The sequence below is a fragment of the Ixodes scapularis genome, unplaced genomic scaffold (genome assembly GCF_016920785.2).
Source record: "Ixodes scapularis isolate PalLabHiFi unplaced genomic scaffold, ASM1692078v2 PGA_scaffold4__175_contigs__length_147842914, whole genome shotgun sequence".
In the NCBI taxonomy this organism is placed as follows: Eukaryota; Metazoa; Arthropoda; class Arachnida; order Ixodida; family Ixodidae; genus Ixodes; species Ixodes scapularis.
Window position 1 is genome coordinate 92443840 of NW_024609879.1, and position 15716 is coordinate 92459555.

Consider the following 15716-nt stretch of genomic DNA (forward strand, 5'->3'; position numbering starts at 1 on the left):
ATTATACTTGACATTTGAGTGTTTAACATATCCCACTTTGAGGGAGTGCTTTTTTCTTAGCATGCAGGTACACTGCAGCAAAGCAAGATTAGCAAAATTGCAATGCTTACTTTGCAGTTGTTGTTTCACTGCCGTACACAAGAATGCGGTCAGAAGCACACTCAACAAAGCTGACTTCCCTGCCAGAGCAGACAGTGAACATGACTCGATATTGCAAAAATTCGGAATATTGTCAGTGTTCGACAGAGATCAAATTGAACATTACATTATTTGCGACAATAATCGCAAGTTTAAAAAAAAAACGCAAAAGCCTACCATGACAATCTGGACGTGTAGCGGGGCCTGAACTATTATATTTTCGGTACTCATAAAGTCAAAATCATGTTTAGGTTGCAAAATTGTCTGCAGTGTCACTCTATATTGTCCCACCCCGCTTTGGCCTGGAAATGGCCTGCAGTATATTGTAGCTTAATAAAAAAAAATAAAAATGTTGCCACATATTTTTTACATATTGGCTAACCGTAGCAGGGTGTAGCAGGGTAAGCCATTCGGCGTAGTTTGCGCAGTCACTGTGTATGGGGAAACTAGTTTGCGCTACAGATTAGGCTAGTACAATTGTTGACCTGGTCTTTGACGTGAACCGTGCAGCAGTGATTACACGACCGCTTGCCAGTTTGCCAGTACGATGCTCAACCAGATCAAAATGGGCAGGGAAGGGTATTGGCCACAGGAAAGGGTTAAATACCCAGATGTGTTAGCATGTTCCAAGCTGAAGTGTGCTAACACACCCGGCATGAAGATTCAGCAAATAAGAACACAACAGAACGCAAGCAGACGACAAACGAGTATGCAGCTAGCACAATGCAAGAGAGTGGATGGCACCATGTTCGACTAGCGTCTCCCTGCGGGCAAACATCCGACCGCATTCCTGGCAGATGAAAGGGCGGTAGGTGGGATGCGTCCGCCGGTGCTTGTTTAGCGTGGATGGGTCACTAAACCGCCGTGGGCAGAGGCCGCATTTGTGTGGCCTCTCGCCCGTGTGTGTCCTAACGTGGTAGTCGTGGTTCTTCTTCTTGGAGAACGCCTTCCCACAGAATTGGCAACTGAAGGGTTTCTCGCCGGTGTGAGACCGCAGATGGGCAACGAGGTTAGTCTTGCGCGTCAGCGCCTTACCGCAGAAGTGGCACTCAAAAGGCTTCTCGCCGGTGTGCATCCTCTCGTGGCGGATGACCTTAGACGCGCTGTCATTCGAGTAGGTGCAGTAACGGCACTGATGCTTGCCCTCTCCGTGCCCGTGCGCCGCCCTCTGGTGGCCGTCGAGGAGACTCCGCGAGGAGAACAGGAGTGCGCAGTCCTCGCAGTCGAAGGGCCCGCTTACCACAGCAACGGACAGGACTTCTTGCTCTGTTGGGGATGGATGCACAGAAATCTTGGTGTTTGTTAGGGCCACATGTAAACTCCTAGTGTTGTTTCTAAGAATCCATGCTTTGTTCTCCCATATAAGTTGACAGTGCGGTGGTACATACATGCTCATTGGAACGGCCACATTTCTCTTTTGCAACGTGATCATGCTTCTGCCCAGTTCCCACACGCAGAAAGCAGGGTCAGGTCACGAGAGGAAGGCGGTTGATTGGTCCGGCGAGTGCATGGCATCCACCATACTGTCAGATCAAGGGTGAATGAAATATAGGATGGAAGCTCCCATGAATTTAACTGCCAATGTAGCACCAAACATTGAAAATCAATGCTCCGGCAGTCATTGACTACACTCACATTCCGAGGCACTCGAAACGTGCACAATATATAGCGAAACATATGCTTAGTTCCACTCGAGAAAAAAATAGATTTTTAAAAATTACTTTTTTCCTGCTTTTTTTCAACACCATTGGCAGTGTTCTAATTTATAGTTGAAAATACCTTGAGGCACGTGCCAGGTTTTTATTTGTTCAACACTAAGCGACCGCCTCTCCCAAACATACAAGCAATGTTTGAAAATAGTGTATTTTAAAATTATCAAATACCTAAGGGGATTTCAGATGAACACTTTACAATGCAAATTTGCCGAGTACAATTGAATAAGTAGAAAGGTTTCGTTACCAAGAAGTGCTTGACAATGCATGCACAAAACATACAAGATGAGAGATGCAACCACACTAGCAATACAGTTCAAAACAACCACTCATGTGCAAAGAAGCCTAAGCTTTATGGAAATGAAATTTAAAAAAAAAAGAAAGCTCCAAACCCAATGTTGTCGAATACTTCTTTGCATCAGTTTGCGATGCTGAAAAACACCCCAGGAACAAAACACTGTTCATACTTCAAAGCCCTGCAACACACATCTCAATCGCTAAAAGCAAACTCTAAGAAATTTAACACAATGCCTTTTTCTCATGAGCAGACAGTGGAAGCACGACAAAGGTGCTTTTGAAGGAAAGAAAACATTCTCCTTGCACAAGGCTTCATTAAATTTGTGCGCAAAACCCAACCGTGAGAAGCAATGGCAACCAGGCAAAAACAGAAGTATAAAATTACCGGAAACAAAAGCCCTATAATGACTCAAGGCACACATACCACTTAAAAGTCACGAGGTCACATAGGAATGACAAGATTACTGCTGGGTATGCGAAACGTGCCTTAGTGTCCCCCACTCCATGAGGCACATGCATCGGCCACAATAGACCACCTCAACTGTCTTGTCATTTCACGGATGAAAGGCGGTCTCATCACATCTTGAGCTGCCAAATGATCAGTGGCTAGCACTGCTCCAACTCAAAACTCTAATCCCATTTAAGCGTCGAGACCTGTTGCGGTCCTTCATAAAGAGAGGTTACGCCAGGTCACGCAAAGTCACGTTCAAGCACTGCAACACCAAGGTGCAAGTGCATGCAGTACAGTGAAGTTCTGACATATATCTTTGAGCAAAAACAGCAGCTTGGGTTCTGGAGCACCGCACCTCCAACAAGCCCCGAAGTAGTGAGAATTCTGAAAATCACACATCAGTAAAGTGTTGGGCAAAGGGTACATCTACTAGAAAGTGAAGATTCAGTTCAATGGTTCAAGAGTTGTTTTGCTCGTGAAACACTTTCCTTCCTGTGTAAAAATAATATAAAATCAAAATAATAATACAAAACCGTTAAACAGTCTCACATATCTTACGCAAGTTCTCAAAGTAATTTGCGTCATTCATTTAAACAAGGCATTCTTTCTCCCCAGCGCTGGTTGGAAGGAAACAAGCAAAAGGTGATTGAGACACAATAATAACATTAGTATCCTGACTCCTTACATACTTGCTGAAAAATGGGTCAGGCTATGCAATCATTCTGTTATGCACATTTTACACACAAAACGACTATGGTAGACAAGCTGGTGACATATTTTGATACCACCCTCTTCTCTGTTCCTTTCTATTTGTGTGCAATTTTAACCATGTTCAATCATTACCAACTCGCCCAACTAACCACTTTACTACATCAGAGGTCAAGATGGTTTAAGTGTCGAGACTTGCAGGAAGGAAAGAAACACTTTCCTTCCAGCAAGAGCTCGACCTTTTTAGCTGCTAGCTTTCAGAAATACTTAAAATTGAACACCCAAAACTTGTGTAATAAAAACGGCGATGAGGGCACACACTGCTTGTGGATGCAGGAGCCAAACAAATACTCTAAACAACTTATTTTTAGCGGGATCAATATTTCGTGATTTAGGTCAAAGTTGAAGTTTTGAAATGATTCGCGAGTTCTAATTTTCGCGACCGCAGTGGGATCTCAATATAAATTTCAAAGTGTTTACATGTTACCGGAATTGTTTGCAGGACCTATTTTTCGCGAATTGTAGGCGATTCGCGAGAATTAAGTCGTCTACAGGACTCATAACTAGAGCCTCTGGACGCAGCTCTAAGTGCTAAGTTGCATTTACACTGAACGCGTTGACCAACCACTCGAGCGTCCGAGTTCTACGATCAGCTGGGCAAAACACAGATTGATGGACGAAGCCGTCTAGCTCCTTTCAAAACTGAAATAAAAAAAGCTTCCGTAGCAGGACAACGATTTAACATTGTGCCAGCGAGCATTTGAATGACAAATTTGCCACTCTTGAATGCATGACCATCGCTGCCATTGCCTGCTGGATTGCTTATTGATATGGATTCGAGAATCACTGAATAGCTGCTGAGTGATTTTGGTAATTTCAGTTTGAAGCGTTTTTGCTTTTCAAACGCTGCATCACGTTCTAACTGTAATTCCTATTTACAAAATATCAAGGCACGTTGGCATCTACGTGCTTTTGGACCAGTGTGACTACGTCAATACAATAAAATTAATATTTCAACTAGCTGTTAGTCTAGACAGACACACAGTTATGCGTCGACCAGTAAGATCTAGTCCCAGAATTAATGTGGAGATTTACGAGTGAAATTGAGAAAAAAAACACGAGTCAAATGTTTCCAAACAAAACCTGGGCCTACCCAGCATGAAGGGCGAGGCTGCCTGAACCGAAGGGCAGACACCAAATTTATATGAATCAGACATTCTTGAACAGGAACATTGCTATCAGTGCGAAAAACGTTGGACCTTCGAAATAGTTTTCGTTTTAGTTATCGCGAAATAAGGTGTCTTATCACCAACCATGTAAGAGTCTAAAGAAAACCAGAGCTGCAAACCCCAGCACGCTGGTTTCCCACACAACACTCACGTTGTGCAGTAAAGCCAGCCAGAAAAAACAACTGCCACAGCGCTTTTTTGCTGGTTCCGAAAAGCGGCTTTTTTGACGTCTCAAGACAAATGTCTTGAGAATGCTCTCTTTGCGTGCAAACCATGCAAACCTGCCAGCCCCCATAAGCACTCCCCAATGAACATATATGTATCGCCCAAAACCGCGGATCCTTCTCAATCGTCTTTTCGCACTGACGGTATTATTTAGCCAGCAGATTTATTACTAATGAAGGACGAAACCCTTTTAACAAACATTTGTTAATGTTTGTTAAACAAAACAAAAAAAAAAGAAGTACCTCTAAGTTTATGTAAACTTTTAATGCTCATATTCGACGACTCTACCAAAGCCTCAAACAACTTGAGAAAGAAACCTTTTGGCTGTTTCCTAGCACATACAAGATTTTAAGCTGGATAGTCCACTAATGTACTTGACTATATTACTCATATTAGCAATTACAAAAAAAAAGTGACAAGAACAAAAAAAGGTTACCGATGCAAATGTGTGAACCACACTTGAACAGCCCTTAAAAAGGTAGAGGGGGGCACCATATATATACATATATCAAGAGGATTTGACAGAGCCCATGGTAGAAGCATGACAGTGTGGGCTCTCATTTTGCAACCTGGATAATCCCACTAAAACACTACAATCCTTCCAAGATTTGCTATTAAAAGAAAAACAATGGAATTCGAAAATTTATTTCTGTCAGTTTCTTATTTCCCTGTTGGCTACACACAGCAAGACACAGCAGTAGGGTGGCATCACTTTCAGAGCAGCGCTCTGCCTGTAGCCTCAAACATGGGATGCCATGTTTGAGGCTACGGAAAGACATTGGCGCACCTTCCGAAATATGACACAGAATTCTGAATAAGGTCTATTGTGTACCATAAACTTTAGAGGTAAATTTTCACAGTAAAATGTACACGCTAGTCTCTTTTCTTTAATATGTACTAAAAGTTACAGTAACACAAGCTGCCTTGTTTTTGTCTCGGCATATTGCAGTAGACATATCAATCTAACAGATGATGTGCACAATGGTATGGTCACAATGGGCAAGGCAAGCTTTTAACAGAGGCATGTAGGCTCCATTTTATGTTGCTGGCTGCACTGAACGGTGGACATCTTGCACCTGGGAAGAAAAGTAGTAGATTGTTTACTAGGGCATGTTACACAAAATGTTTTTTCTTTGAATAGTTCCCTCTTTCTAGAATTGCAAGTTTCACCCCATTAAATTCCCAAACACAATGATCAGCATTTAGTCTAAAATGTTGAATTTTTATGATTGGCTCATTTTGCACAGCTTAAGAGGGCATCAAGTTCATGCAACAAGGAGGAGCTTGGTCAAAACTCTCAAACTTCAGTGACCATGACAAACGCAGGACTCGCAAATATAAATTGTTCGGGACAGCCCTGCTGAACTAATGGATCACAAAACAAATCTAAGCCAAGTATGAAAGCATAGACTGCTAAGACCGATTTAAAGAGAATTGTGTTGTGAATTTGCTTAGACAGCAGGAACTATAGTCAGCCCCAATGGCATCTGGTGTCACTGCTGTAGATGAGAAATTTAGCCAGTGCAGTACCCACCCCTAGCCTTGGGGTTTTTAACGCACGACACACAGTGGTGACACTCAACTGTGCGCCGGTACAATGCTCATTCAGATCGAAATAGACGGCAAAACAGACTTAAGGTCCACATGCTCCCAGCTGTGGTGCACTAAAGCACTGGGCCACTGATCCCCCTCAAAGACTGATGATGCACTCTTCTTCAATGCATAACGGCCCTGAGGGTGTATGTATAAATAAATAACTAAGATATAAAGTGCCCTCGTCAGACGAAGAAGATTGGTGATAGACGGCACAAGTCGCACGTTGATGTGCCATGCAGGAAGAAATGTGATTAGACAGCACACATCGCTCCTTAGGAATAAAGATTACCAGCTTGTGCAGAAAAATTAATGTGGGAAAAATACCTGTCTTAACCCAGGCGAAAATCAGTCCACTTCCAGCTGGATTATGGAACTGGAAATGAGGCGGTCCAACTGGATTCCAGCTGGGTCCAGGTGGAACCCAGCTGGACTGTCTCATTTCCAGTTCTGTAATCCAGCTGGAAGTAGACTGATTTTCGCCTGGGAACCTAAGGGTGCAAATGCCACGTTGACACAGTGACCACAACAGGGCTTCATTTGTATCGGGATGTTTCGAATAACGGTGACAAATAGTCAAAGAAATGGTAGAATACCTCTTTTACTTGGACTAACTTCTTTCATTTTAACCTAAAGGACTACAGTAAAACAAGTATGGCTCCTCACTGAGCATTAGTACTAATTTTACCCTTCATGCATCAAAATTAAAACAACTGTAAATTTGCATATGAGACCATCAGTCATTTGTTATTTTATCAAAATATGCACATTTAAAAAACGGTGTGGCTAACGTTCTGTCCAGACGGAACGATAGTCGCCACTAGAGTTCCGTCTAAAACGCAGAGAGCTCGTGCCATTTGGGTCACTCTTTTCGACGGCGCGTGTATCACTGGGGAGCTCGTTAAGAACCCCCCCGCCTGTGTTCACGCCGCTTCTGGCGACAGTATGCGGCTGCTAATTACAAACCTATTAACCCACTTAGCCTTCCGTACACGCCGCTTCGCGGCGTCCAGCCAGCAATCCAAACCCGCTATGCCTTATTGCACCTCCGGAAAGGGAGCAAAGTTTTGTTGACAACATGCATTAATTTTTTTCAGTGATAAATGTAAAAAAGAAATGTAAATGTCGACAACAAAAATTGAGAGAAAAAAAGAGTAATCTCCTACTGCGGTTCGAACCCGGGCCCGCTGCGTGTAAAGCAGACACCTTTCCACTACACTACACAACCACTTCAGAAACTAGCTTTCACCATTTGTTTTATACGAGACCCAACATGGACGGAACTTTAGTGGCGACTATCGTTCCGTCTGGACGGAACTCTAGACACTTGCTTTAAAAAAATGAAAAGCATATAACTATGTCTCACCCTACGATGAACTAGGGCCCGAAAGCTGTAGGGCAGAGCACTATCTCAGGAAAGCGTGCCTCCACATTGCAAAAGAGTGCACAAGAGAAATTTCGATACTTGGAGTACGAAGAGTATCAATGTTAAGCATATGGTTCTCTATTCTGATAGTGCGCTATTTTATATTGGTAAAGTAAAGGTACATGGCACTTAGTTTTATAAACAATCATGCCATATATTTCGTAAACATGTCAACAGTTTGAAGAAGTTGGAGGGCATGCAGGCAACACTGATATAAAGTCATTTTGCCCTTACCTATAACATTATAATCCAATCCAATCTTTCAGTTTTTTCCCGGACCCACATCTCGCTTCCGCACATAGCCCGTAAAAGTGCTCCTGTGTCGAACACTCAATCAGTCTCCTCTTGATTCCTTAAAGGGGCCCTGCAATCATATTTAAGCGTCTACCTTTTTTGCGGTTTCCACGTCTCTTGGGGTCCGGGCAAGCCATCGGGCACGGAGAGAGTAACTAAATATCAGGGAGTCATATTTTAACCGGACGACGCGGAAACCTCCTCCACCTACGAGGGCGACCCGCGTTGCCGAAAGCGCGCAATATGTGACGTCTTTGGTCCTGAGCTTACTACTGGTCAGAGCAGCTTAAAGCTTCTTTTTTAGTCGAGATACAAAATATAAGTGTCGCGAACCATTTCAGTTATGTATGAAAGTAGTTTTTGTTCACTATTTTAGATCAGAAAAGAAACAAATACAGTTTACAAAGTACGGAAACAAGAAAAGACCCGTCGAAAAACTCGCCACCAAGCGGCGGAAAAAATGGCGCATACTAGAAAGGGCTAGTGGGATGAGGCGCCAATGAACGGCAAGCTTAGAAAGGTCCCCGACGTACGCGGCGGCGCTGCGGTCGTATACCGGCTCGAGGATCCGACCGGTTCCGAGCGTTCCGAAGGCTTTTGGCGCGGGCTTGGCTGGAGATTTGGCCATTTGACGGTATGGCAGCGCGAAGTAGCTCCCGATCTGAACTGATCTTTAGCCCGTGTTTTCTGTCGTATGTGGCCAATGAAGTGTTATGCTGAATTAGTCTTTAATCGCGCAGCAAAAGCGATGTGAGCCGCCCTGGCCACCCGCTTTATACAGCCTATCCAACACGTGCTTTAGTGGCGCCCTCTTGTGCGGCAGCCGTGACTGCTCGATGAGCTCACTACTCCTCCTCTAGTTCACGGCCACTCTATCCAGGACCTACGACGTCATGAAGGAGGTTATTTTTTGCTTGTTTTTGCAATTCTAATTTGCCTGCAACTTTTAAAATAAAGCGAAATCTGGGAAAAGAAAAGTTTCTTTAAGTTACTACGTTCAGTGCGCTCAGGATCGGTGCAAATTAAAAACCAGTCAAAAAGTTGTTGCCGGGCCCCTTTAATGGCCACTGGTTCTGATCCCGGGTGCTCTTCGTCATATCCAACTAGCCCACCTCAATATCTTAGTACTCTTCGTTACATCGCTTCCAGACAGTATTTAATCCCTTCAGTAGTCTTTAGGAGAGACAAGCAGACGGAGCTACTGTGGGAGCTCGATAAGCAGACGAAAAGCTCGCCTCTGCATGACGCGTGTTGGCGCTCCGATACTTGCAACGGAGGAAATATACCACCTCGTTTATAACAGGCTCGCGATTGGACTGGTGGCCTGTATCATTGGGTTTTAGTCCACCATAGGACGAGACGAAGTATGTAGTAAATATGATTTTTTAACGCCAAGCCTCGTAAGAACTACTTCGCATAGCATACATATGAGCTATGCACAAAACTCTTAGAATAAACACTCCCAATTGATAACGAATGGACCATGATTCAGTTTCTATAAAGACTTGCTGGTCTCTGCAAAAAGAGCAATAATGAGGCACATATTACTTTTTTTCTAACTACCCATTTAACAAGCAGTCGGAGGAGGATTTCTTGACCAATCAGACAGCTCTGCACCTTAATTAACATGCTAAAGTATATCTCTTGGCACTGGATAATCCGCTTAGTGTAACTTACGGGAGGTTCATTTATTACAAAGAAGCCATAAATCACATAAAAGGCAAAACAGAAAAAGAAAAGCTTCAGCCAATTTGGCCTCAGGGCACAAAACATCTTGCTCAGTTGAAGTGCGCTTGGGCACATCATAATCCGACCGCGATGCCTTGCTAAGGCGTCGTAAGCGGATTACAGCCGTGGTCAAGTGCACCCCAAGTCAGCAAGATGGCGGCACCATGAGGACCAGAGCCTCCTGAACCGGCAACTTTCTAAAATGGTCCATTGAGGGACCCGGCGTCATCTTCAAAAACAAAACCGTGCGTAAGAAAAGTATCGCCTGGTACTTGGCCGCCAGGTTTTGCTTCAGGATAAATTTTATTGATTCGAAATGGTTCTTGAAGTGCAGTGCACGTTACAATCCCATATCCTTTTACTTATTCGAACACCAGACACCGACAGCACCCTCTTCCCAATAGCGATGTAATCATACCAGCAAGATGATGAAAGCCTTGCTGCACTCACCGGGATGCAAGAAGAATGTCTTCCAAATCTCCACTTTTGAGTGGCAGATTTTTTAACCCTAGGAGTACAGTGTTTTTTTTTTTTTTTTTTTTTCTCACATGCCAAACATTTTTTTTGGTGGCAGTAACACTGTAGCAAACTCAGTGAAAAATATTTATTCACAAGAGAGACACTATTTTATGGGAAAGAAGTTAATTGATTTTCTGCATTACACTAACCAATGATATATTTTTCCTATTGTACCTTCTGAGACAAGGTACTATGCAGGGGCAACTCGACCTCGCATGCTAAATGAGGTCATTCTTTTGAGCAGACCTACTCGGCCTTCGCTCATTCTGAACTGTGACTTCCTTGTTTCCATGGTCGTGAAATGACGAGTTTATTAGCAATTTCAAGATCTTCGGCGTTTGCCATGAAGCATGAAGTTGAACGACATAGATTCGCCATTCTGTAACAACAAAGGAACATACTGAAACAGGAGCCATCAAAAAGGGCCATGCCATCAAAAAGAGACATCACAAGAAAAAAAATTGTTTTCATTTCTTGCTCATACGTACCAAAACACATAAAAAGAAATGACAGCCTGGTTGGAAGGAGCAGGGAGCAAACCAAAACTGATACCACACGGGAATGTGCCCGAGTACACTCGGACGTGGCAGGTTTTTCCAGTATGGCATGCAAGTTGTCTCCTCCTTGCACAGAGGGCGCGACAATGCAGTTCTATTAGACCTAGGGAGGCTGTAGTGAGGGTGGGCGCAACTCAAAACCTGGAGAGCGTTTGCAATTTAATGGCGGCGCCTGAGGGAGAGGATTCGAGAAAGGATATGTGCCAGTGTTGCCTGCACGAGAGCAGGCGCCCGCTCTGTTGCAACTCTGTTGCTCCATGCGCCTTTCCTCCTCTCTCTCCTCCCATTGCAAGCAACGAGCGCCTTGGCGCAGCCTCTCTCGCTTCCTTCTCGCACCAAGAATAGGTGACCGGCGTTTGGCAGCAGCCTCAAAGAACTCTGGGTAATCTTCACTTCCGGTTCGTAGCTAGCAGCCGACGCAGCCCCATGACGGCTACGGAAGCGTGTGCGGGTGTTAAACCCCATCAATCCGGGCCACCTTCCTCTGCTGCTGGGTGACTTACACACTTCTGAACGTCTCAAGTTACTTCTACGGATATGTTAAGTACTAATCGGTACGCAGAAGCATCGAGAACGGCCACGAAAGCGCAGAGCGAGTGCGGCCGGCGGCAAGCTGCACTCGCACCGCGCTTTCCGGGTCTTCGCATGAAAACTCAGGCTAGATGTTTCGTTTTCCTTTTGAGCCAGCGTGTTTCATTTGGGTTCTGTTTATTTTTGATGGTTACGTTAGATCACATCACCGACTGAAATAGGCGCGAATGTAAGCCGTAAGACACGGCCAGCTGAAATGCCCGGTCGGAGGTCTGGCATACTTTTCTCACTTTGTTAGAACACCTAAGCCTGGGTAAGAAAATCTTCAGGCAATCAAAAGTTTAAGACGGGGAAAGAAGTCGGTCAGACGGCGTTTCAAACTCAGCTAATATGTTTTCTCGCGCGATTAAAACGCCACTTCCGTGCGAAAGTTAGTTTCGTCGACATCTGAATACGTGACAATCCTTGCTTTTTAACACTCACGCGTTTTTGGTACTTCAACTAAGTTTACCCCCGTGAACTACAATAATCCTCCACCCCCCCCCCCCCTTTCCCCCTTCCCGCACGTTTTTTTTAATGATGTCGAGTAAGAAAGCATACACAAACGAGTACCGATTTTTATATGAGCTACGCAGGGTCGTGCTACTGCTTTATTATCCGTCAATATGAAGGTGCTGCCCATTGGCTATTGTTTATTTATATTACAAAAAGGTGACCTGTCCTTTTGTTTATTTATATTATAGCAAGCCACCCATCCACGCCACTTCCCGGGAACAGTCTGCGGCGGCTCATCACAAAAAATGTTAATCCGAGCTGTCGATGTAACGAGTAATCGGCCTGGCAATAACACTGTACGTTGACGAAACGTCGTGCCATGAACTGATTGCCTGCGAGATCGCACCCCGCGTTCTCGCAGATGCCTTGTACGACAAGCACTGCTCACCCCTTCGTGGAATAATCGAGACGCTTTTGGTGGGTGCCAAAAGACTGTTAGAGATCGTTATTTCCCGCTGGCCCTACCCAAAGAAAGAGAGAACACGTTGTACTGGCCTGTAACAATATTGGCCGCGCATAAACGGTCACCGACGTTTGTCTGTCGCAGGTCATCTCGCTCTTTCAGTCGCTTAACAGCGACGGCCCATCGTTGCTTCCATGCTTTGTTACACGGGAACTGGAACCATCTTATGCCCTCTATGGCTTGCGTTAGAACAACGTACCGCGGAACTGTAAGCCATTTTCACCGCGAATACAGCACGGCCACCACGCCTAGAAGGGCTCTTGATGCAGCTGGACAAACCGCGACCGGCACCGGACGAACCGGAAGCGTGAAGTCACGTGGTGCCTCGCTCCGGATGACGAAACTTCCGGCTCAAACGCCGGTCACCTATTCGGCAAAGTTGCCAGACAAGCAGCAACGTCCAAGATGGCGGAATTTACCTATTTTCACGTTAAAAAATACTTAACCTATCGCAACAAAACTGGTGGCTATGGAAAAATAATCATTTATACCTTGTGTAAATTATTCAAGCACCTTAATGGGCTTCTATGACCCGAGTTAGGAAAGAAAACGATCCTTTGCCCCATAGACTCCCAGCAAAATTTAGCAATTAAATGGCGTCCATGTCCCGTGATCGCCGATCTAGCAGTTGCACCCACCCTCACTTGAGAGGGTGTATGCAAAGTTCCACAACTGAGGTAATCTAGTAACGTTGCCCCCAAGCAAGCTACCCTTGAGGTTTACCCACTATTCTTCATTCCGAATTAATCAGAACTCGGAGTTCTGACGTCACCAACCACAACCCCTGCAAAAAAAAAGCAGACGAACTTTAGCTCCGCATAGCGTTTCCACTCCTGCCAACGACGTCTGTGCAGGCAGAGGCGCCTGTGCGTGGATTCGAGAAGTGTTTTCTAAGCGCGAGTTCTCGTACAAAGAATTCTGTGGAACTAGGCTCCCGCACCATCTCTGCACCGTAGAAACTTGTTAACGGAGTATAGATCAGAATGTAGCCTGCGCCGGACTAACACTGCACTAATATTTGTTCATATGTTCATATACTCGTGCAACAAACCGTTCGCAGCTTCCATTGCAGTCTGCGGAGTCAAGCGGGATCGACTCACAACCGCGTTGTCAATGTATCCTTTCCTGTTTCGGGAATGAAAGAGTTGACAGTTTGATGACACCAACAACGTACCGCTCACATTGAACATTCATGTCACACACACCACGCAGACGCAGGACTCGAACCCCAAACTTCCAAACCGTTCAAACTTCCGAATGCAGCACGTCCAAACTTGTCAACCGGCGCCATTGTTGTTTGAATTGGCTTGGATAAGCTTCGATTTGAGTGGATTTCAGTCTATCCGAATGGATAGGACTACGCCTGTATTTTAGTTTTGGTTTAGTGCGCCGCTTTTTTCAGGCTGTCGCGTTTATTCAGTCAGCAAATTTAGAAGAAACCGCTACACAAAGAACACTGTATAGCCAGGTAGGATTGGTAAGTTACCTGGCTATAACTTACCATCGCAGGAGATGCAGTTTTATTTTAAGTTTGATGTGAGCTGCACTAACACTGTGTTGGCTGCGCGCAGTTACAGTGGACGCTTAGAGTGATAAACCGGAAGTTCGGAAGTGGCACCCCCCCGGTTGCCGCCATATTTTACGCAAATGTGACCACTCGTCACGTGACCTCCCAAGAGTCGTGACGTCATAGGTAAGATGGCAGCGCCCAGAGCTGGCGGATGCGAGTTTGTTCGGTGCGCGGTACCCGTGATGTGCAGCTGCTTTCCGACGACTTCGGGCTTCTTCGTGCTCGCTGACGCAGGTATAATGTGAAAATATGAAGGAATGAGACTTTATACCGTTTTTGCGCAAGATCGCTCTGGATCATCTGGATATTAACGCCTGTGAGACAGCATCAGCTCTGCATCGCCGTACCGGTGCTCGGATTCCGGGATGTGTCCGAGGACCGATAGAACTTTTAACATAAAATTTTCGCATTCTCTTAGCTTTGTTTGAACGTTGAAATATCTGAGAATCTACGCGAAATGTATACGTCGCGTTAGGGCCTAAGGGAAGTTGTTTCAGCCCTCCGTCACCGAACAACCATAGCAACTTTTAGCGAGGAAGCTCCTGCGATTTTAACCTTTCGTGCTAATCCACGATTCTACATTCGATCGCTTTTCTTCCTTTTTTTTTGTGTGTGTGAGTGCGAAGTGCACCCTTATTTTCAGCTACGAGGATGGCGTTTTATTGAGGATGGGGAAGAATAAATCGTTGCAGGCACCAGCTTCAAAGCTATTTAACTTGCTATAAGAACAACTGTTTTGGTGCATGCATAGATTAACTCTGCATTTTTTCTGTTTTGTAGGATTTATTGCAGCTGTACTCTTTTCCATCAAGAGTGCATTGTATTAGACGGTCAATTATTTAATTGTTCTAATTACCTGGATAAGATGATTCATATTTGTGTTCATCCCTTGCCTGGAGAGCAGTCTTGTTGAAAAATGTTGACTACAATTCCTTTCGGTCTCTTCAATAGAGTCTTTTTAAAAGTGTGGGCTGTCTATACTTCGCATCACCGTAACTTGGAAAAGGCCAACTGCCACAGCCCCCTCGAGCCAATCAGAGAGACGGAGCGAAGGTGTGTGACAAATCTGTGCAGACAAGCACTCTAGTGATATGTTGTCATGTGCCTCTCTCCAATTTGTGTATTGACTCACCGAGACCGTAGCCTTTGCCGTCTGCCAAATTCTGATGAAACAAATTACAGTAGCTACTACTGCAATTACCCCAGGCTTTCATACTTGGGCATTTGTTCGACAAGAATGTTATGTCCGCCATCCCTGTGAATTCAGCTCAGCACCTATTGGACTCGAATGCTGCATTAGTGTTCGACGTGAACTGGGGCCCATTCGTGTGCTTTACGCTGAAAAAAATGGTGACAGTTGTGTTGCTTGATAAGGTTCTGCAAAGGGTCTACTGTGTCATACATATAGGAAGTGTCATGCTATATAACAATGCATCAACACATACTATTAAACTATATGCTCAGAGGTGTGTTTGTTTTTCCAATTAACAACTTACAGCAGTGTGCTTTAATGCTATTATCATGTGTGTAGTTTTAAGTATCCTCTTTGCAATGCCTACGAAGGCCCCTGAAAGGAATAAATTAATAAATAACATTTTCACATCACTGGAGTTGATTTTCGGATGCACCACATGTTCAGGAAAGGTTGAACGAGTGCAGCCCCTTGCAAGAAGTCTGCCAGTCTGGTATGACCCCTTAATTAATCTTGAAGGGTCAGAGA

General features: G+C 44.7%; 1 protein-coding gene across 1 annotated transcript; it reads right to left on the reverse strand.

Moving 5' to 3' along the window:
* LOC120850190 (zinc finger protein OZF-like) lies at positions 1-13713 on the reverse strand. Its single transcript, XM_042293208.1, has 2 exons — positions 13601-13713; positions 1-1404 (listed from the first exon to the last, which is right to left on the reverse strand). The coding sequence occupies exons 1-2, from the start codon at positions 13614-13616 to the stop codon at positions 854-856; spliced, it is 567 nt and encodes a 188-aa protein (XP_042149142.1). The 5' UTR covers positions 13617-13713; the 3' UTR covers positions 1-853.
* Between the last annotated feature and the right edge of the window lie 2003 nt (positions 13714-15716).